This window comes from Gobius niger, assembly GCF_951799975.1.
Source record: "Gobius niger genome assembly, chromosome: 24".
Classification (NCBI taxonomy): domain Eukaryota; kingdom Metazoa; phylum Chordata; class Actinopteri; order Gobiiformes; family Gobiidae; genus Gobius; species Gobius niger.
In genome coordinates this window covers 9,862,139-9,879,502 of record NC_136875.1, presented here as the reverse complement: position 1 = coordinate 9,879,502, position 17,364 = coordinate 9,862,139, and the positions used below count along the sequence as shown (strand labels likewise).

Below are 17,364 nucleotides of genomic sequence, written 5' to 3'. Positions count from 1 at the left end.
GGGAGAGAGGGATATTGTTCATCCAATTACACAATGGAGATCATTTTTTTCACTCAAACCTGGCTGTAAATGCTGTTTAAGTGGCGCTAACCCGCAGTTAGCTTTGCCCGTTAGCATGTTAGTTTCTTCTTCGTAATTCCATTAGTGTGAATTGGTGCGCCGGGTCGTAGGCAGGAAAGCTGCAATTATGTTGCAAAAAAATGCAGCAAAAACATAACAAAAAAACGTGATAAGAAAGAGACGACAACGTGGCAACATGTTTGGAAACACGAAAAACACGAAGAAAAAGTCTTACACTGGACTGTGGGCTGGAAGACGTTTTTAGATTTGGGTAAAGCTGAACTGGAGAAAATGCGCTCGGTTGAACAACAGAAGGAAAGTCCGGAAAAGCATGTTTACAGCAACAGGCAGAGATAGGCTAACACCGGTCATCTGACTTCTAATCTAAGTATAAATGATGTCAGCATGGAGGCCAACACGCCGGCCATTTTAGCGCGTTCGTTACATGCTCCGGCATAAATCAAGATCATCACAAAAATGCGCTTCTAAATCTAGATCGTTCTCATTCTAACTTAGTCGCGCATTTACATTGCCGGTAAAATGTGTCGTTTTGCTTCCCCTTTAACATTAATAACAACCTCAAAGACACAGCACAGTCACTTAGGATCTCAGTGAGGACTCCCCCTACTGGTCCAAATGAGAATATGCATCACGTAAAAAAAAACAAGAAGAAAAAAAAAACTGCCGAGTCAGTGCCTTAAAATATAATCAAACGCGTATATAGACCACAGCGATGTTTCCGTGTTGCTAATAGTGATTCAGTGGCCCCTTACGCAGCGGTTTATTGATCACATGAGCGTGCATCAACAGAGAAACCACACAGTGAGTCCCTGAGTGGCAAACCAAAACTACATCAGTCCAAACGTCAAAGGATTTCCATCGTCTAAGAATAGAACCCAAATGAGTCACATTCGGTTTTGTGTGAAATTGTAATAATCAGTGTTAATTTTGACAACATATTTTATTTTAGTTTTGGTCTTTTGACTAAAATGTGATTTAATTTTAGTCGAGATTTAGTCAAAAAGTTAGTTAGTTTTAGTCTAGTTTTAGTCGACTAAAATTGCAAGTCAATTTAGTCGACTAAATTTAAGACTAATTTAGTCGACTTTGCATTGATAATATTCATTATAATCATATTTAATCAAGGTCCTCGACTAAATGGAGCTGCTCCACATGAATAAAGCTCAGAGCTGATCATTTGGCAGTGAATTTAAATGATATGAGGTTCTTTCAGACGCTCAATAGAAGTTTGGATGATTTTAGTCTCTCCTTTTCATTTTTATTTAAAAGAGCAGAGCTATTGTTGGTTGTAGGTGAGCTGAAACAGGTGGGTTTTGAGCAGTTTTTTGTTTTCTTTTCCTTTCTCATAGCGCAATCAATGTAAACAAAACAACAACAAGGGACAATAGACTATTGCTTGAACCCATCGTTCAAGCAATAGTCTCATGAGAAACTTGTAATTTAGTTTTAGTCCAATTTTAGTCGTCAAAAATATCACTTTGACTAAAATTTTAGACTAAATATTATAGTCGACGAAATTAACACTAATGAAGACACTTCCATAAAGACCCTGGGGCTCAGTTTGGTCATTGATCTTTAAGTGCAAACACAGGGCGTAACCGCTCTGCACAACGCTGACACGAAACCCCCGCTGCATAAACTCAAATCTTGCACAACATAAAGATTTCCAAAGGGACTAGAAGTGCGAGGGCGTTTTGCAAATCAGTTCATCATTATGCATTTTAGTGCGAATATGAGGGGAAGTTTTACTGACCTCTCCTCGTCTGGAATAATACTCACAAAACGCGGAGCGACTTTGACCCGAGGGCACCGGGACACGGATTCCCGCATCGGACTGTTTGCTGAGTGACATTCTCCCCCCGCGCTCCGTCCCGCTAAATGTCCTGTCAAAACAATGCGGGTTATTGCGGCGCATTCGGACAGGCTTTCAGCTTCGTCTCTTAGGATTTAGCGTCTGTGGTTAGAATTCACCATAGATTTACACCAACCAAGTGACAATCACGTGAGGAGGTAGAAGAGACCCATCGTTCGAGGACAGAGCGGTAGAGGGTAAGGGTAGAGGCTTTCGGTACTCGATCAAGGCCCTTTCGGTACAGTATGTTTGTGCGACAAATTCTGACACTTCTTATGCCACATCCTGTCCCCACGTTCAATAACAAAGTGAAAACATAACAAAGCAGGCGAAAACTAGGCAAAACATGTCGCTAAATATAGTCTTCCTCGCAGTGTTTTGATGAAAAACGTTGTCTGACCTATGATATACTGTGTGTATACAGGTTTACATTGATTTGTTTTTGTCGGGCTGTGCCAAAAGAAAAGATATGCAAAGAAGAGCTGAGAGAATCCCAGAGCCGGTGCCTATAGGGATGTGACGATGCATTCAAGCCCTCAATTTATCAACCGAAAGATGTGTCTTTCACTTTAAAGCAGTACTAAGTAACGTGTTTACCTTAATAAATCCTTTCCGTAGTCCCTGTGGGGGTAATACAAGTGTTTATGGGATGATTGGAGGGTCTTTCATCTCCCCCTGGTGTCTCTGGCCAGAAAACCATGTTTGCATCTTGACTGCCACCGGTGCGGAGAAAGCAATACACACTAATGGAATCACGAAGAAGAAGCTAACACGCTAACGGGCAAAGCTAACAGCGGGCTAACGTCACTTTAAACAGTATTAACAGCCAAGTTTGAGTGAAAAAAAATATTTCCGTTGTATAATTGGATGCACAGTAACCCTCTCTCCCTTCGCCTTTCCTGTCAGCGTAGTATTTACTCTCCAAGACAATTAATAAATTAAAAAATCGTAACTTGCTACGACACCTGCAGTTGCGCTTATGGCCTCTAGGGGGAAGAGTTACTTAGTACTGCTTTAACATCTGAATTGTGTCCTTGTAGCAAACTGTAACTGTAACTTTACATGACATAATAAATGACATGAGACTGAACTAATCATCGTGACTGTTTTTATAACGTCTGCATTTTCGTCCTTGTATCAGACTGTACTTTCTGATGAATCGTTACATCCCTACCTGTCCCCAACCACGTCAAGTGCAGCCTCAGTGACTAAACTCTCGAGGGGTGGCCTGTTCACGTATAGTGAAACTTCAGTTTGTGTCTCAGCTCATGCCAAAAGATCCCGGGACCCCCCCCAGGTTGTTTGTGCTGCTCTTATGCATAAGTAAAGTAGCCTCTTATTCAACTTTAGGGCAACAAAACATTTAAGGGGAGACACTACAGGCAAAACTCATTTTTTTCAGTTTTCAGGTTTTGGGCCAAATTGGTCTCTGAACATATAAGCTTTCACCCGGACACAGAAAATATGCCTAATCTTCACAATAACATGTTTAAATATTGCGCTGATTCAATGTTCCCCCATAGACTTATATGGGAGAATGCAATTTCAAGGGCCTTTTTCTCAAAACACATTTTTCTGTCATTGTGGCGACACTATGTCCACGTCAGTCGGACCTAAAGACTTCAAATTTTCCAGCCTTGGACTGAACAAGATTTGGAAGATTTTTTCAGAGGGATTTTTTATTTGTTAATCCCTAGCCCCATTTATTGCGTTTTGAATGTCAAAAAATGAGGCGAAAATTACATTTTTACAACATTTTCCACTAAAAAACAGCTTATTTTAAAACTAAACAAGAAATCCAAAATCCCCTCTGATAAAGTCTTGGTAACTCATTCATCAATAAAATGAAACCATAAATTTGAATGTAGCTCTATCCACTATTCAGATTTCGTCGCCGAAAAGATGGGAAATTTGGGGCATTTTTAGGCATAAAACACCTTGTTCTTATATGAAAAGATAAAATGACAGAAAACTTGCCATGTATTTTTGTTTTTACATTTATGCCAGTGATCTACAGCAAAAGCTTCAAATTGATATCTGTAAATATGCATTTTTTCCCTATTCACCTGCAGTGTCTCGCCTTAAAAAATCGATCTGTCTCACACAACAAAAACTGAAACAAAAGCAGTGGTGTTTTTGAATTTCATCCTGTCCTGACACTCACTTTGGGAACACCTGCAGCAAGAGACGAACCTCCTCCTCCAGATGTTTCCTCCAGATGTTTCCTTCAGTTGCGGCGTCACTGTAGGTTTAAAGTCTGTAAAAAAAAAAGGACATTTCCTATTAACGGAAAACTACAAAAAAAAAAACATTTGTTGCAGCTCTAATGTATCCTCGTAGTCATGCATCCTCGAGAGAATATCACCTCCATTCACATGAGCTGCACAGGCACATCCTCAGCAGTCGCGCAGGAGGAAGCTGGACTTCCCACAGCGAGCCGGACGGCCTCAGACAGGACAGCTCACACAGTGTGGACCCCGACATTGGCCAAGAACTACAACACCGTTTTTTTCCCCAAAATAAAACATTTTCAAAACTTAACGGCCAGTCTTTTCCCACACACACAGGCTGGCACGGACATCAGCTGACTGACAGAGCGAGGGGAAACCACCTTTCGCCCCTTTCCTTCACCCCCGTGTGATCTTTCCCCTTAAACAAATCAACAAATGTGAGACTTTGCCCCGGGCGCGAACGCAGACGACTTTACCGGAACGAGCGGCGTCATAGCGAGAACGAGCTTTGACCCCAGATTCGAAAAAACCCTCGAAACTAAACTGGCTCAGTCAAAAAAATCTATACATGAATGATATACGTTAGGGGTAAAGATGAGAGCGTTTATCATAAGCGGCGTCATGACAACGCAAGAAAGTGTGTCAGAGCAGGTGCTAGATTAGATGTTCGAGATAATCCGAGTGCTAATTCATGCTCAGAGCTAGGAAACAGCTGCAACACTATCACGGTTTGCATCAGCGACTTATTCTCGATTATTGGAAGGTGTTTATTTATCTTTTCCCTACACGTTTAATTCTGACATTTTGAATAAAGCCACTCTAAATAAAGGATTAGTCATTATTCATTTGAGCGGAGTCGTCGAAAGCTGACTATGACATGAACTTCTACGACTACTACTACAACTATTACAAGGCTACTACTACTATTACTCCAGCGACCACAATTACTACTACTGCTGCTGCACCCACAGTCACTGCTGCCAACAAGAAATACACGTACAAGAACATATCATTGAGGCTACTTCCTAAGTATAGTAGTTAACCAAGTCTGTGAAGCATTCCTTTACATTATAAGTGGACATTGATCAAACGTTTCAGTCCAAATATTAGGTGAATATTTCATTTACACTGCTGTTTTAGACTGTACTTGAAGGATACTAAAATATAATACTCTATTACTAGTGTTAAACTACTACAGGCATAGGAACTGAACACTGAATACTTGCCTTAAGATGTATTTTGTAATGTATTATGTTATTTTGTCCAATCAGAGCACTGTGTTCTGAATACTTAGCATGCTTCCATGTTGATTTGCATTATATTTATGTGTAAATACGTAATTACAAAAATATACCTGATATAAACGTATATTTACCAATGAAAAACTCTGTTGGCAAATGCAGCAGATCACGTGAGGCACAGAGCGAATCTAAACAAGACTTAAAAATGCACATAACTGAAAGTATTTCATCTGCACTCTTGCCTCTTACTGTAATTGATTAGTTTTATGTTGATTTTTTTATTGATTCTATTTGCTTTCTTGTATTTATGCCACTGTGAAGCACTTTGAATTGCCTTGTGTATGAATTGTGCTCTACAAATAAACTTGCCTTGTTTGTATGAACCGTGTTATAAGGCGTTTTTAATCTTTATGTGATTTTAGGAGGAAAAACAGGTCATGATTAAAAGTTCTTTCTTAATAATGCTCTACATTATGGAGCTAACATTTAATGGGATGCTGACCACATGTGTAAATCTTAACACTTTTTCACACCAGGCTAAAAAATGGCTTATTTTAAAACAAACTTGTTCCCATAGTGTCCTGTAATTGGTGTGTGTGCAAGAGCGTGCAATCTAATGCTTTGAATGAATGAAGTGTGTGTTGATTTTAATGCTGTTTTTGGGGAAATGTATTATTCTGTATTAGTATTTTTATGACTTTGTTGACATCAGTCTGCCCAGGGACTGCAGGTGGAAATTAGCACAAGTGCTATAACCTGGTACAATGCATCTCTCCCTTTGAGGTTAATGTATATTGTACACTGTCCCTGCTCAAATAAAGAAAGAAAGAAAAGAAAGAAAAGAAGAAATATTTATCCCACACAAGTTTACAATCGGTCCACAAAGTGCTAAACAGAACAGGCATGGATTAAAATAGGACGCACAAAATGACAGATGATTTTTAGGAAGGTGACGATAATCATCAGTCTCCATCAGGCCAATGAAACCTCTTTCTATGAAAGTTGTGAGCGGATGAACACGAAAAAAAAAAAAAAAAACAGAGATCGTGTCATCAAAGAGGAGGCCCTGTGTTTCCCCACGATTAACCATTTACTGTTAACCCCACCCTGAAAGCTCTTTCTACTTGTATATAAACATGCAAAAATGTCACTTTTCTATAGCATTTTTCAGAATTCTCACAAGATTTGGCTTTTTTTATTGAAGCACAGCTCACCTTCTTTTTGGACCCATTTCCTCGGAGGCTGATCCACATCACAGCAGACAGAAGATGCTCCCGCGCCCTCTCCTCGTCGTGTCGTCTCTCCTCGCTGCGTTTGCGCTTCTCGCGAGAGAAGGCCAAGGCAGTCCCACTTGCAACAACCAGTGCTGTCGCTTCATTGAAGGCTTCCCTGTGCGGCTGCGGCAACTGCGACAGGACTACCGGCAGATCCGGAACTACTACGTGAGTGCGCGCACCGTGCCGAGGCTCTCCAAAGACCAGGAGCCTCTTTACGCGCCGCCTTTTGGGCTCAAAAGAGAAACTTCAAATATACCTATTTGCGTTTATTTTCTTTTTTTTTTTTTTCGTAGGAAGCGAACGACGACCTGGACACGGCTCTGCTCGACGAATCTGTGGACCATTCGTTCAAAGTAAGTGACGCGAGATGCCAATTCAGGGTCGACCGTTTGGGGAAGAAAAAAAAATAGCAAAACTGGGATTGACAAATTGGATGAAAACATAGAATTTGCACGTGTGTAATGGATAGTTACTGGATTGCAAAGGAGACAATGCAGCCAAATCCACAATTTAAGAAACCTCTTTGTTTTAATCATGTTTCAATAATAACAACAACAAAAAACAAATAAAGTCAAGTGGATGCTGGAACTAAACTTTGTGCAGGGAAATCTCGCGCTGTCCAGCCAAACCGTGCGTCATGGTTAACCTAACGTGCGTAAACTCCACCACTCGATCTGTCCTAACGTGCGTGAACTCCACCACTCCATCTGTCCTAACGTGCGTAAACTCCACCACTCCATCTGTCCTAACGTGCGTAAACTCCCTCGTGTTCCCTCCAGAGTCCGTTCGCGTGCCAAGCCATGGACGGAATCCTGGGCTTCTACCTGCGCACGGTGCTGCCCAGCGCGCTCCAGGAGGACACGGAGGACACCAGGACGCTGCGGCCCCACATGGTGTCCATACAGCAGATCTTCGACGACCTGAAGAGAGAGGTGGCCAAATGCGTAAGTGTCTGCTCCGCTCGCGTCCTAATGGTTTTACGCATGTCGGGCTAAATGATACGGTCAGTGAACAGAGGCACCGCGGATATGCAAATAAGTCTTGGTTTGCCAGTGTGACAGATTCTGAAAGCGTGAGTGTTGAAACATGTTGAAAGATGAGCGTTGTAGGGAACATGCACGAGGGGCTGCACACAGAATAGAAGAAATGATCAGAGATTAAGGTTACCTTGAAATAACTGTACTCAAGTTGAATGCAAAAGTGGTGACGTAAACCTCATGAGCCATTCATTTAGAGATTCATTTAGAGAGCACCACCTACCAGTGTTCATTTCGTCGACTAAAATATTTAGTCTTAATTTTAGTCAAAGTGATATTTTTGACGACTAAAACTAAATTAAAAGTTTCTCATGAGACTAAAACTATGACTAAAATGTCCAGATATTTTAGTCGACTAAAATAAGACTAAATAAAAATGAAAAGGAGAGACTAATTTCATCCAAACTTCTCAAATGTCTGAAAGAGCCTCAGATCATGTAAATCCTCTGCCAAAGGATCAGCTAGAAGGTTTAGTCAAAAGACTAAAACTAAAATAAAATATGTTGTCAAAATTACCACTGCCACCTGCCCTGAGGATCTTGCCAATATTATTACAAAGTGACACTCAGATTATTCAGTGTTTAATATTGTGTTCAAAATGAAGCTAAAATACTCTCGTAAAGCAAAGCTTTTACTGAAAAACATCATTGAAAGTTGATTAAAGTATCATTAATATTGAAGTTCTACTCAGTTTCAACTTCAGTAAAAGCTAATACAAAAACAAGTGTTAAGTATCTGTTTGTACATCATTAATAATCAGTTTTATGCCGCCTTCTTGAGTGTGAAAGTCTTGTGTTGTCTTGTGTTGTAATGCGACATGACACAATATACAGAACGACTGTGTTGACTGAAATTAGATCAAACAAACTAAAATCAATCAACTAAAAAAATAGAAAAATGAAAAAGTCAATTCCATATGTCACGTGATCTTACAGATTGTCTCTGTGTGGTCAATAATAATGCAATATTACTGCAGTGCAAGTAAAAAGACAAAGAAGAAGCGCATGTACTTGAATACATAAGTTGTTGGATGTAGTGGGACACAGAGGGACTTGAGAAATGAAGCTTATTCTGGATAACATTTGTAATAGAAGCGTTTTGTTTGCTGTTTGTGCCCAAAAGCTACATCAAAACCCGCAAGGATAATAAATATTACATCATATAATGTTGTGTTTTAGTTTGCACGCCCCGTTGTTGCAGTCATTTATCTACACACAGGATTTATTCAAGCACATTTGTCATCATCTTCCTCCCTTAATAACAACTATCTCGACCAAAATCCGCAAACCAAACCAGAGTCATCAACATCCGATTTTATTGTCAAAACAAACCCACGCGTTTCCGCTTTCGCCGCATCAGAGCGAGTGGCGTAAGACGAAGAGCGTCAGAGCGACTCCTTCTGCCACGCGTCAGCGGCGGTTACACAAGCGCAAATGCGGAAGTGCTCAACTTTTCAGCAAATTTGGAACCAAAGTGAGGGTCATCTCAGGGATGTTGTACAACATTTACTAATGTTTGTTTATGTTTTGTTGCAGAGGCACTACTTTTCGTGCCAGAAGCAGTTTGACATCAGGACTCTCAACTCCACGTACACACAGGTGGGTGCTGCCGCGGGAGTTTCCTTGTTTTGCAAGAAATTTGTGTTTGTTTTGTCCGAGTCAATGCAAAACGTTTAAATCAAGACACAGGGATGTGTGTTTGATGATGAATGATGATCATCATCATCATTCAAATATGATGATGATGATCATCATCATATTTGAATGTTAGCTTAATCTTTTTGATACGCACTGTGCTGGAATCGTTACCTAAAATATCACCATAATATTTCAACTTTCATATGAATATTGAATGTACTTGAAGTACTTGAAGATCTATATGCTGTAAAAGACTGGAATAGACTGCAGAGACAGCACTTTTTTAGGCAGTACAATCCTTGGCAGACCTGTTTGAGAGTGTGCACTGTCAGATGAAACTTGATTTCAAATTTGAAAGCACAAATCGCTAATAGTTTGCCTGATTTGCAAACAATCCACTTAATTTAAATTCATGATTTTTGATTTTTTTCTTGATGTATCGATAAATCTTAGATAAGGATAAGAAGCACAATGATGAAATGTGATTATTAAGCGAGTGTGTTTTATCTGTGTTGATATGAGGGGACTGAGCGTGCTTTGTGTGTTCACAGATGGAGGATAAAGGCATGTTTAAAGCCATGGGAGAGTTAGACATTCTGTTCAACTACATTGAGAGGTACCTGGCCTCCAAGAGGCAGACGACGGCCTCCTCATCAGCCTAATGTCTTCAAATCACATTCCACACCAACGGCCATCACCTCACAGTTACCTCCCTCCATGCCCCACTGGTCTGGGACGGCCTCCAATGACCGTCTGCAGAATGAACTCTTGACCGTCCTGAGCCACTGTCCACTCCACGGTCTGCACTGAGACACTGTTTATGTATGATGCCATTGTTCCCTGTGGGAAGCATGGATGTGTTACCTAGATCCATTTGTCTTATAGACAATTCAGGCAATTGTCTAAAATTGTGTTATTTATTGAGTAAATTATGTATTTTTTTTATTTTTTTTATTGTTGTATTTATATGTATTTATAAAATAAATGGTTTTAATTTTAATACACTTTGGAGATATTCATTTAAACGCTGTGGTTGATGGAGGCCAATGGTTCTCAAATGGGCTCGGTATACGTCTACTTCCTAATCATCAGAAGGAAATCTGTCCTTTGCTTTTGACCCATCCTTTGATGCGGCTCGGGCGTCCCGTAAGGAGCAGAGCTCCACCCCTGGGCCCATCTCCAGATGTGATGGTTTGAATGATTGGAATCACCTGGCTGGAGGATTCACCTTGTACATGTTGTTAGTGTTGGGGAAATCAGAGCACCCAGAGAAAGCCTACGCAGACAAGAGGAGAACATGTCAACCCCACACAGAAAAACCCAGCGCCTTGATAGGAAGTGAGGTGAGAGCGCTCACCGCTGCTCCATCATGCCGCCCAACGTTGTGGGTCGACCATTACCCTGCCAGGGGACTGCGGATGTAAACCAGCCTCAGGCTGACTCATGCATGAACAGGCAGTGTTTATGTTATAATTGCACATGGTCCATTGTGAAATAAAAATGAACAATAAAAGCAGAGGAAAAACTACATTTGAAATATATAAAATAAACAAGGCACAATTGTAAACAGTTGCATCATACGTTAAAATGAAAATAGATTTTCGGTTCACAGCGTGTCATGTTACGTTTGAAGTGATCTCGAGGCTACACCGCTGAGAACCACAGGTTTCAGGTGATGAAGGAGACAGACGGGTGTTTCCTGCTTAGAGACTTAAAGGGCACAGCAGGTTTATCCATAGACGTGTTGGGGGTCTCGGTGCGGGGCGTTTGGGGAGTGCCGTGCATCGTCACTCTGGTATGTCAATGGTCTCGTAGCTACATCTGACCTCTGTATTTGAGCTAATGTAGATTTCCCATTGTGAGAGTCAGATTACGAAATGAACGTGATCATATGGGAGTCCATAATGAACTGCAACCTTAACTTACTGGACCACCCTTGAACGAAGGAAACCTTGGACAATTTTAACAAAACATGTAACAAATATCCTACTTTTGTAAATGAATGCCTCTGTCCTGCCAATTTTACAAATCTGTGTTGCCTTTTACTGCAGGTTAAATCTAATTTTACATTACTGCGGTTGGTAAAATGGTAAAATAAGTAGTCGTGGGCTCTGCCATGGACCTGCAGTCCACTCTGCTCCAGCTGCAACGACTAATGAATGATAAAACCAAGCCCTGACTCCAAACATCTTCTGGTTTCGAGTTGACATGTCCCACACTAGGTCAGAGAGAATGTTTCCTCTTCCTATAATGACTGTACACTTTTATTCTCACTATTACACTTTTATTCTGACTTTTATTCTTTGCTGTTCAGCCTAAAGGACTTTTATTTTAAGCTGCGCTCCACTCCCTGAGAGACACTGACTGTGACTGTGTGAATGTGCTGTGTCACCTCTAACCTCAAATGTGACCCATAAAAAAACAACGTACTGCATTTAGAAGCGTTTACCAGCAGTACTGCCTTTACTGCATGTACCACATACCAGTACTCTGTTTACCAGCAGTACCTTGCACATTTCTCTGGGCGTCGCTTTGGTTTCAGGACACGCCATCAACCAGGATGACGCAATTAACTTTTTTTATATATAATCTATAGACTGTAAATATCTTCAAGTTAAACTATTAAGAATATTCAGCAATAATTCTAGTAATTCTGACTTGTTTGAAATTTAATACAAATGTAAAATGCAATGAGATGTTTTTTCTTCTACATTTTAGTCAAAAAATACAGATTTTCCCACTTCAATTACTCAAATCTAAAATGCATTTTTTCTTCTAGGAGAGATTACTTTTTTCAGTATCACAGCCTTTTTTTACAGACTTCGATTTTGTCTGTTTCCCAAAGCCTCGCCTTCCCTTGATCTGACATGGGCGTGGTCCGGCATCTACATCATCACTCACCGCTCAGGTGCTGTTCCAATGTTCAAGTCGCTCGGAGGCATGTGGGAACTAAGTCAATGATTTGTTTTGAAATTTAAAATGTATATTATTTGATTCAGACATACAAGGAAATGTCGCCGCTTCATGGAGCAAATGACTTCATTTGCTTCGTGTCCGGAGACCACAGTTGCCTCATGTCCCACAACATTTACCAGCGATGGGTCATGTTCATACACAGGGCTGAGTATGCAGGAGCTGATGCCTCGCTCTTAAAGGAACAGGCCACCGTTTTTACATACCAAGATATGTTCTTACCTAACCTTAGCCGAGTTAATATATCCCCGTCTGGTCTTTGTCCGTGTGCTCTGTCACGCAAACGGAGCACATACGCAGCCTCTCCCACATGTCATATAGCTCCAAAAAAGCTCACGATAGAAGCTACCAAGCTCTTCCACGTGTTCCCTATTTAAATAAAGTTACGTGAAGTGTTTTCATGCGAAGTATATTTACACAGAAATGTAGCATGTTGATTTTATAAGCAGATAAAAAGGGGAACTATATTGTGAGGCGTAATGATACAGGAGCACAGCGTCTGTGCAGTAACTCCTAAAGACTTCCCCCGCTCACCTCCGTCAGTAGAAGCTGCGTGACTTGTACAGAGTCTTTTACAACAAGCAGAAAATATATTTTTGGAAAGTGCTTGCGCATTCCTACCTCATGGTGGAGGTCCTGAGTCCTGTGTCGTCGTCCGGGGTGAGTTGGAAATCTGTGAAATATTACTACATATACTATATACTCTCTGCTTGTTATCACAGCCCGGCACGATGCACGTAAAAGGCATTGTTCACAAGTTATCGACGCTTCTTCAACTGTTCTCTGCGAGCTCTCTACAAGTCACGCAGCTTCTATTGACGGAAGTGAGCGGGGGAAGTCTTTAGGAGTTACTGCGCGGACGCTGTGCTCCTGTATCATTACGCCTCACAATATAGTCCCCCTTTTTATTTGCTTATAAAATCGACATGTTACATTTCTGTGTAAATATACTTCGCATGAAAACATTTCACGTAACTTTATTTAAATAGGGAACACGTGGAAGAGCTTGGTAGCTTCTATCGTGAGCTTTTTCGGAGCTATGTGACATGTGGGAGAGGCTGCGTATGTGCTCCGTTTGCCTGACAGAGCGCACGGACAAAGACCAGACGGGAATATATTAACTCGACTAAGGTTAGGTAAGAACATATCTTAGTATGTAAAAACGGTGGCCTATTAAGTATGTGGGTGAATCTTCAATGAAGGTTCTTGAGTCATCTTCTGTACTTGGTAGTTGGAATGTTGAATGTTTCGCCTCTCATCCAAAAGGCTTCTTCAGTGCACCAAGGTTTGTTTCTCAATTCTCAATGCACAATTCTCAGAATGCACACTCCGTACTTGTGAACTCCTGGTTGCGGACTTGTGGAAGCAGACTTGGAGAACGGATTTGTGGAGTGCGCAAGCGCAGACTTTGCTTGCTTGACTTTCTGACATCACTATACCCTGAGCCTTTGTAGGCTACCCTGAGAAGCCGATAAAAAAGTATAATGGATTGGACAGTCATGGATGTTGTGGCTGCCCTACCAGGCCGAGGAGGAGGCTGCTCAATGCAGAAAAAGAATTGCAGCCATCAAATCAAAGTGGATGAAGAAGGTCCAGAGGAGGAGATGGCTCGCTCTGGCAGCAGTTGTGGGCGTGGTAGGTCGCTCTGCAATATCCATACTGGCAATAGTTCCATCTATAGCCTTTGTCAAATAAAATGTGTTGTTGGCAACGCAAAAAATGATCTTTTAAGTTCTGAAAAATTCTTCAATAACAATTGTTGTAAAGCCTGAGCCATCTTTTATTATGACATAAAATCACCATCCAAACACATTGCATTTGTCTGTAGGCTATATAAAAGACTAATTGATGAATAACATGTATTTTCCTAGCGGGTCGTCTCATGATCAGAAGGTCGTAGGTTCGAATCCCAGCTTCCGCAAATGCACACTGTCATTGTGTCCTTGGGCAAGACACTTCCCCCTACTTGCCTCCAGTGTCGGTGTACATTGGTGTATGAATGAGAGAGTGCATGGGTGACTGGTTTCTTGCTGTAATGCACTTTGGGCCTGATAAAGGTAGAAAAGCGCTGTATAAGTTGAGTCCATTCACCATTCCTTCCAAAGGAGCCAAGTGCTACTTACGCACAATTTAATTATTCAGTCGCGGTTCTTCTGGCATATTTCAAAGATAGGGACACAAAAGCATCTTTGCGGCTTTCAAGGGAGAGCCTTAACAAAGTCCTCCAACTTCTGAAGTCCTCCAAACGCCATGGCTGGAGCCATGAGGTGGAGGTGCTGGTCACAATTCATTGGCTGGCATGTGGTGTGTCCTACTGGCAGACAGGACAAACCTTTGCCATCCCCACATCCACAGTCACCAGGATTGTGCTCACCACCCTGGACAAAATGATGTCGGCTTTGCATGTCTTGCGGGCCAGGGCGCATTTAATTGTGCTGCTGGGCCATCGATGGGTGTCATGTGCGCATCATGCCTCCTGCTGAGCCACAACGAGCTTCAAATATAAATAGAAAGCTTTTCCCCTCTATCATCCTACAGGGCATCTGTGATGAGCCCAGGGTTTTCCTTGAGGTATATATTGGAAACCCCGGCTCTGTACATGATGCCCTGGTCCTGAGGAGATCCCCCATGTACAAGGAGTCCCTGTACCCTCCTGAGGGGTATTTTCTGCTGGGAGATGCCTGCACCTGTCACCATTGTGACCCTGCATCGGCAACCATTAGCAGGCAGGGGCGGACTGGGACTGAAAAACAGCCCTGGACTCTGACCAGCCTGGCCCAAATTAGCGTAATTGTGACTTCCACAAACACATATTTTAACCTTTTACCACCCGCCTTAACAATAACGAGTGTATATTCCCCAGTTCGGCTTTTTATTATTATTTTTTATTGGTATCATCAGCAAAAAAAACTGGAAAGGTGGTCGTAGAAACAGAAGCAAAATCATTAACATGAATAATAAATAATAATGGTCCCAAAATTGAACCTTGTGGTACACCATACTCCACGGAATTCCTTTTAGATTCATGTTTTTTAATACTGGGCTTTACCCAAATCTAAAAGCTTCTCGACTGGAGATCAACAATGTAACGCCTCATTTGAAAGCTAAGACCTACAAAAGTGATGTTTTTTTAATGATTTTTTCTATCATTTTTTGTTTTTCTCATGTTTTTGTTGACTTTTCATCCTCTTTTTCTCGCTATTTTGATGCTTTTCTTTTTAGCTTTTAGATTTGGGTAAAGCTCGGTTGAGGCGGGACTGGTGGCCCTAGAGCCAGTGGCCCTTCTGTGCTCTTCCAGAACGGAAATATGGCCAGTCCGCCCCTGTTAGCAGGTAAGAGCACAGTATAGCGTGTTGAAACGTGCTTCAATAAGCACAATGTTACAGGGTGCAACATGTTAGAGCGCGCCTTTGGTTTGCTAAAGACGTGCTGGAAGGCCATAATTCCCGCCCAGATTGGCACCTGTAGTGGCTGCAGCCGGCTGTGTGCTGTGTCGGCACACAGGATGTACAGGAGGAGCTGGAGAACAACCCTGACCCCAACGATGAAGAACAGGCCGACCCAGCCGGAAGAGAGGTGTGCATCACTGCTCAAACATCTGCTCCTTTAGAATGACCTGACTGCCTCATGGAGCACCATGACGTTTGAAATAAAGGCACATGCGAATAAAATGTGTTATTTTCAGTTTCCATTGTTTTGTTGTGGCAAACACAGAGTTAATCATATTGCTACTTTGCATTTGTGACCACACAGTAAAGTCACCGTCAATCGTTCCCAAGCCTCTTATTTCATCAGTACATATTGAAGTTAATGGTGATAATTGAATGCTGTACAAAAGTAGTTTTGGATTTGGAACAAAGTGCGTGTGTCAGATCAGGTTTACATTCATAGGCCTTTTTATTGTCCTATATTTGAGGATAACCTTTAAAGATATTTGCAGATATTTTAATAACTTAAATGATTCTTTAGAAACTTTTCAAATAGGACAAATCAATATTTCATAGACATAAAGAGTATTCTTGATTGACAAACTTTTAAAATAATTGCATAAATGCTCAGATCTCTCAGAACCCGTGCTTTCCCTCCTTCCCTCCCTGGCCACAGCGTCCCATCTTTTTCTGCCTACTCTTTCATGAAATCGAGCAGGGATTCTGAAGCTGACCCTTTTTTTCCCTCTCCATGAGGGGCCAGGCTCAGAAACAGAGGCGGGGGCTGTGGATGGGGCCACAATTATTCCACCAACAGTTGCAGAGGTTTTGGCTGCTATAACCAGGGGCAGGTTGATAGAATGTTGCCCCTGGCAGACAGCATCCATCCATCCATCCATCCATTTTCTTCCGCTTTATCCAGGGCCGGGTCGCGGGGGCAGCAGTCTCAGCAGAGATGCCCAAACTTCCCAATCCACACACACCTCCTCCAGCTGTTCTGGGGGGACCCTGAGGCGACACCAGGCCAGCTCGGAGACATAGTCCCACCATCGTGTCCTGGGTCTTCCACGAGGCCTTGTCCCACTAGGACATGCCTGGAACACCTACCAGCATCCATGTCCCCATAAACTTTCCATGTGGCTGCTGTCAGTGTGCCAGGCTTCACCCCTGCACCTGTAGGTGGGTCACGCCTACACAATGCACAGTTATAAATGGGCAGTGAAGGAATGAAATCCGTACCTTTTATTTATTGAGTAGATTGTTCCATTTCTTTTTTGCCTGTTTGTGATTTCCAGGCCTGACGTTTCCTCAATAGTCCCTTTTAAGAAGATTATAAATATTGGAGCATGTCATTAATTTATAGGCATTCAATAGTTTTACATGAGGTTACATTTAAAAGTTAGGTTCAACATTTTGGTCACAATAGTTGTTGTGTGTCGTATCCTCCTCCCCGTCGTCATCTGAGAAAATGAAGTGCATGCTGGGATTCCAACGACCGAACTCACACCCAAGGTTCAGTCTGAACGACCCTAATCTTAGCTGATCACTGTTACCTGCCTCTTGATCTGTCCTGGGCTCAGTTTCAGCCTCATTAACATGACAGAGCC

The 17,364-nt window shown here is 41.8% G+C and overlaps 1 protein-coding gene across 1 annotated transcript; it reads left to right on the top strand.

The window, feature by feature from the left end:
• Positions 1–6,619: 6,619 nt before the first annotated feature.
• Positions 6,620–10,068, top strand: LOC306982373 (interleukin-10-like). Its single transcript, XM_079582289.1, has 5 exons — positions 6,620–6,847; positions 6,976–7,035; positions 7,462–7,626; positions 9,255–9,317; positions 9,908–10,068. The coding sequence occupies exons 1-5, from the start codon at positions 6,674–6,676 to the stop codon at positions 10,016–10,018; spliced, it is 573 nt and encodes a 190-aa protein (XP_079438415.1). The 5' UTR covers positions 6,620–6,673; the 3' UTR covers positions 10,019–10,068.
• The last annotated feature ends 7,296 nt before the right edge of the window (positions 10,069–17,364 follow it).

What these genes read in the sequence shown, in the direction of transcription:
- LOC306982373 (XM_079582289.1), top strand. Translation starts at nt 6,674, where the DNA reads ATGCTCCCGCGCCCTCTCCTCGTCGTGTCGTCTCTCCTCGCTGCGTTT. An exon ending in GGCAGATCCGGAACTACTAC is followed by an intron (nt 6,848 to 6,975) that starts GTGAGTGCGCGC and finishes TTTTTTTCGTAG; the next exon opens with GAAGCGAACGACGACCTGGA. An exon ending in CTGTGGACCATTCGTTCAAA is followed by an intron (nt 7,036 to 7,461) that starts GTAAGTGACGCG and finishes TGTTCCCTCCAG; the next exon opens with AGTCCGTTCGCGTGCCAAGC.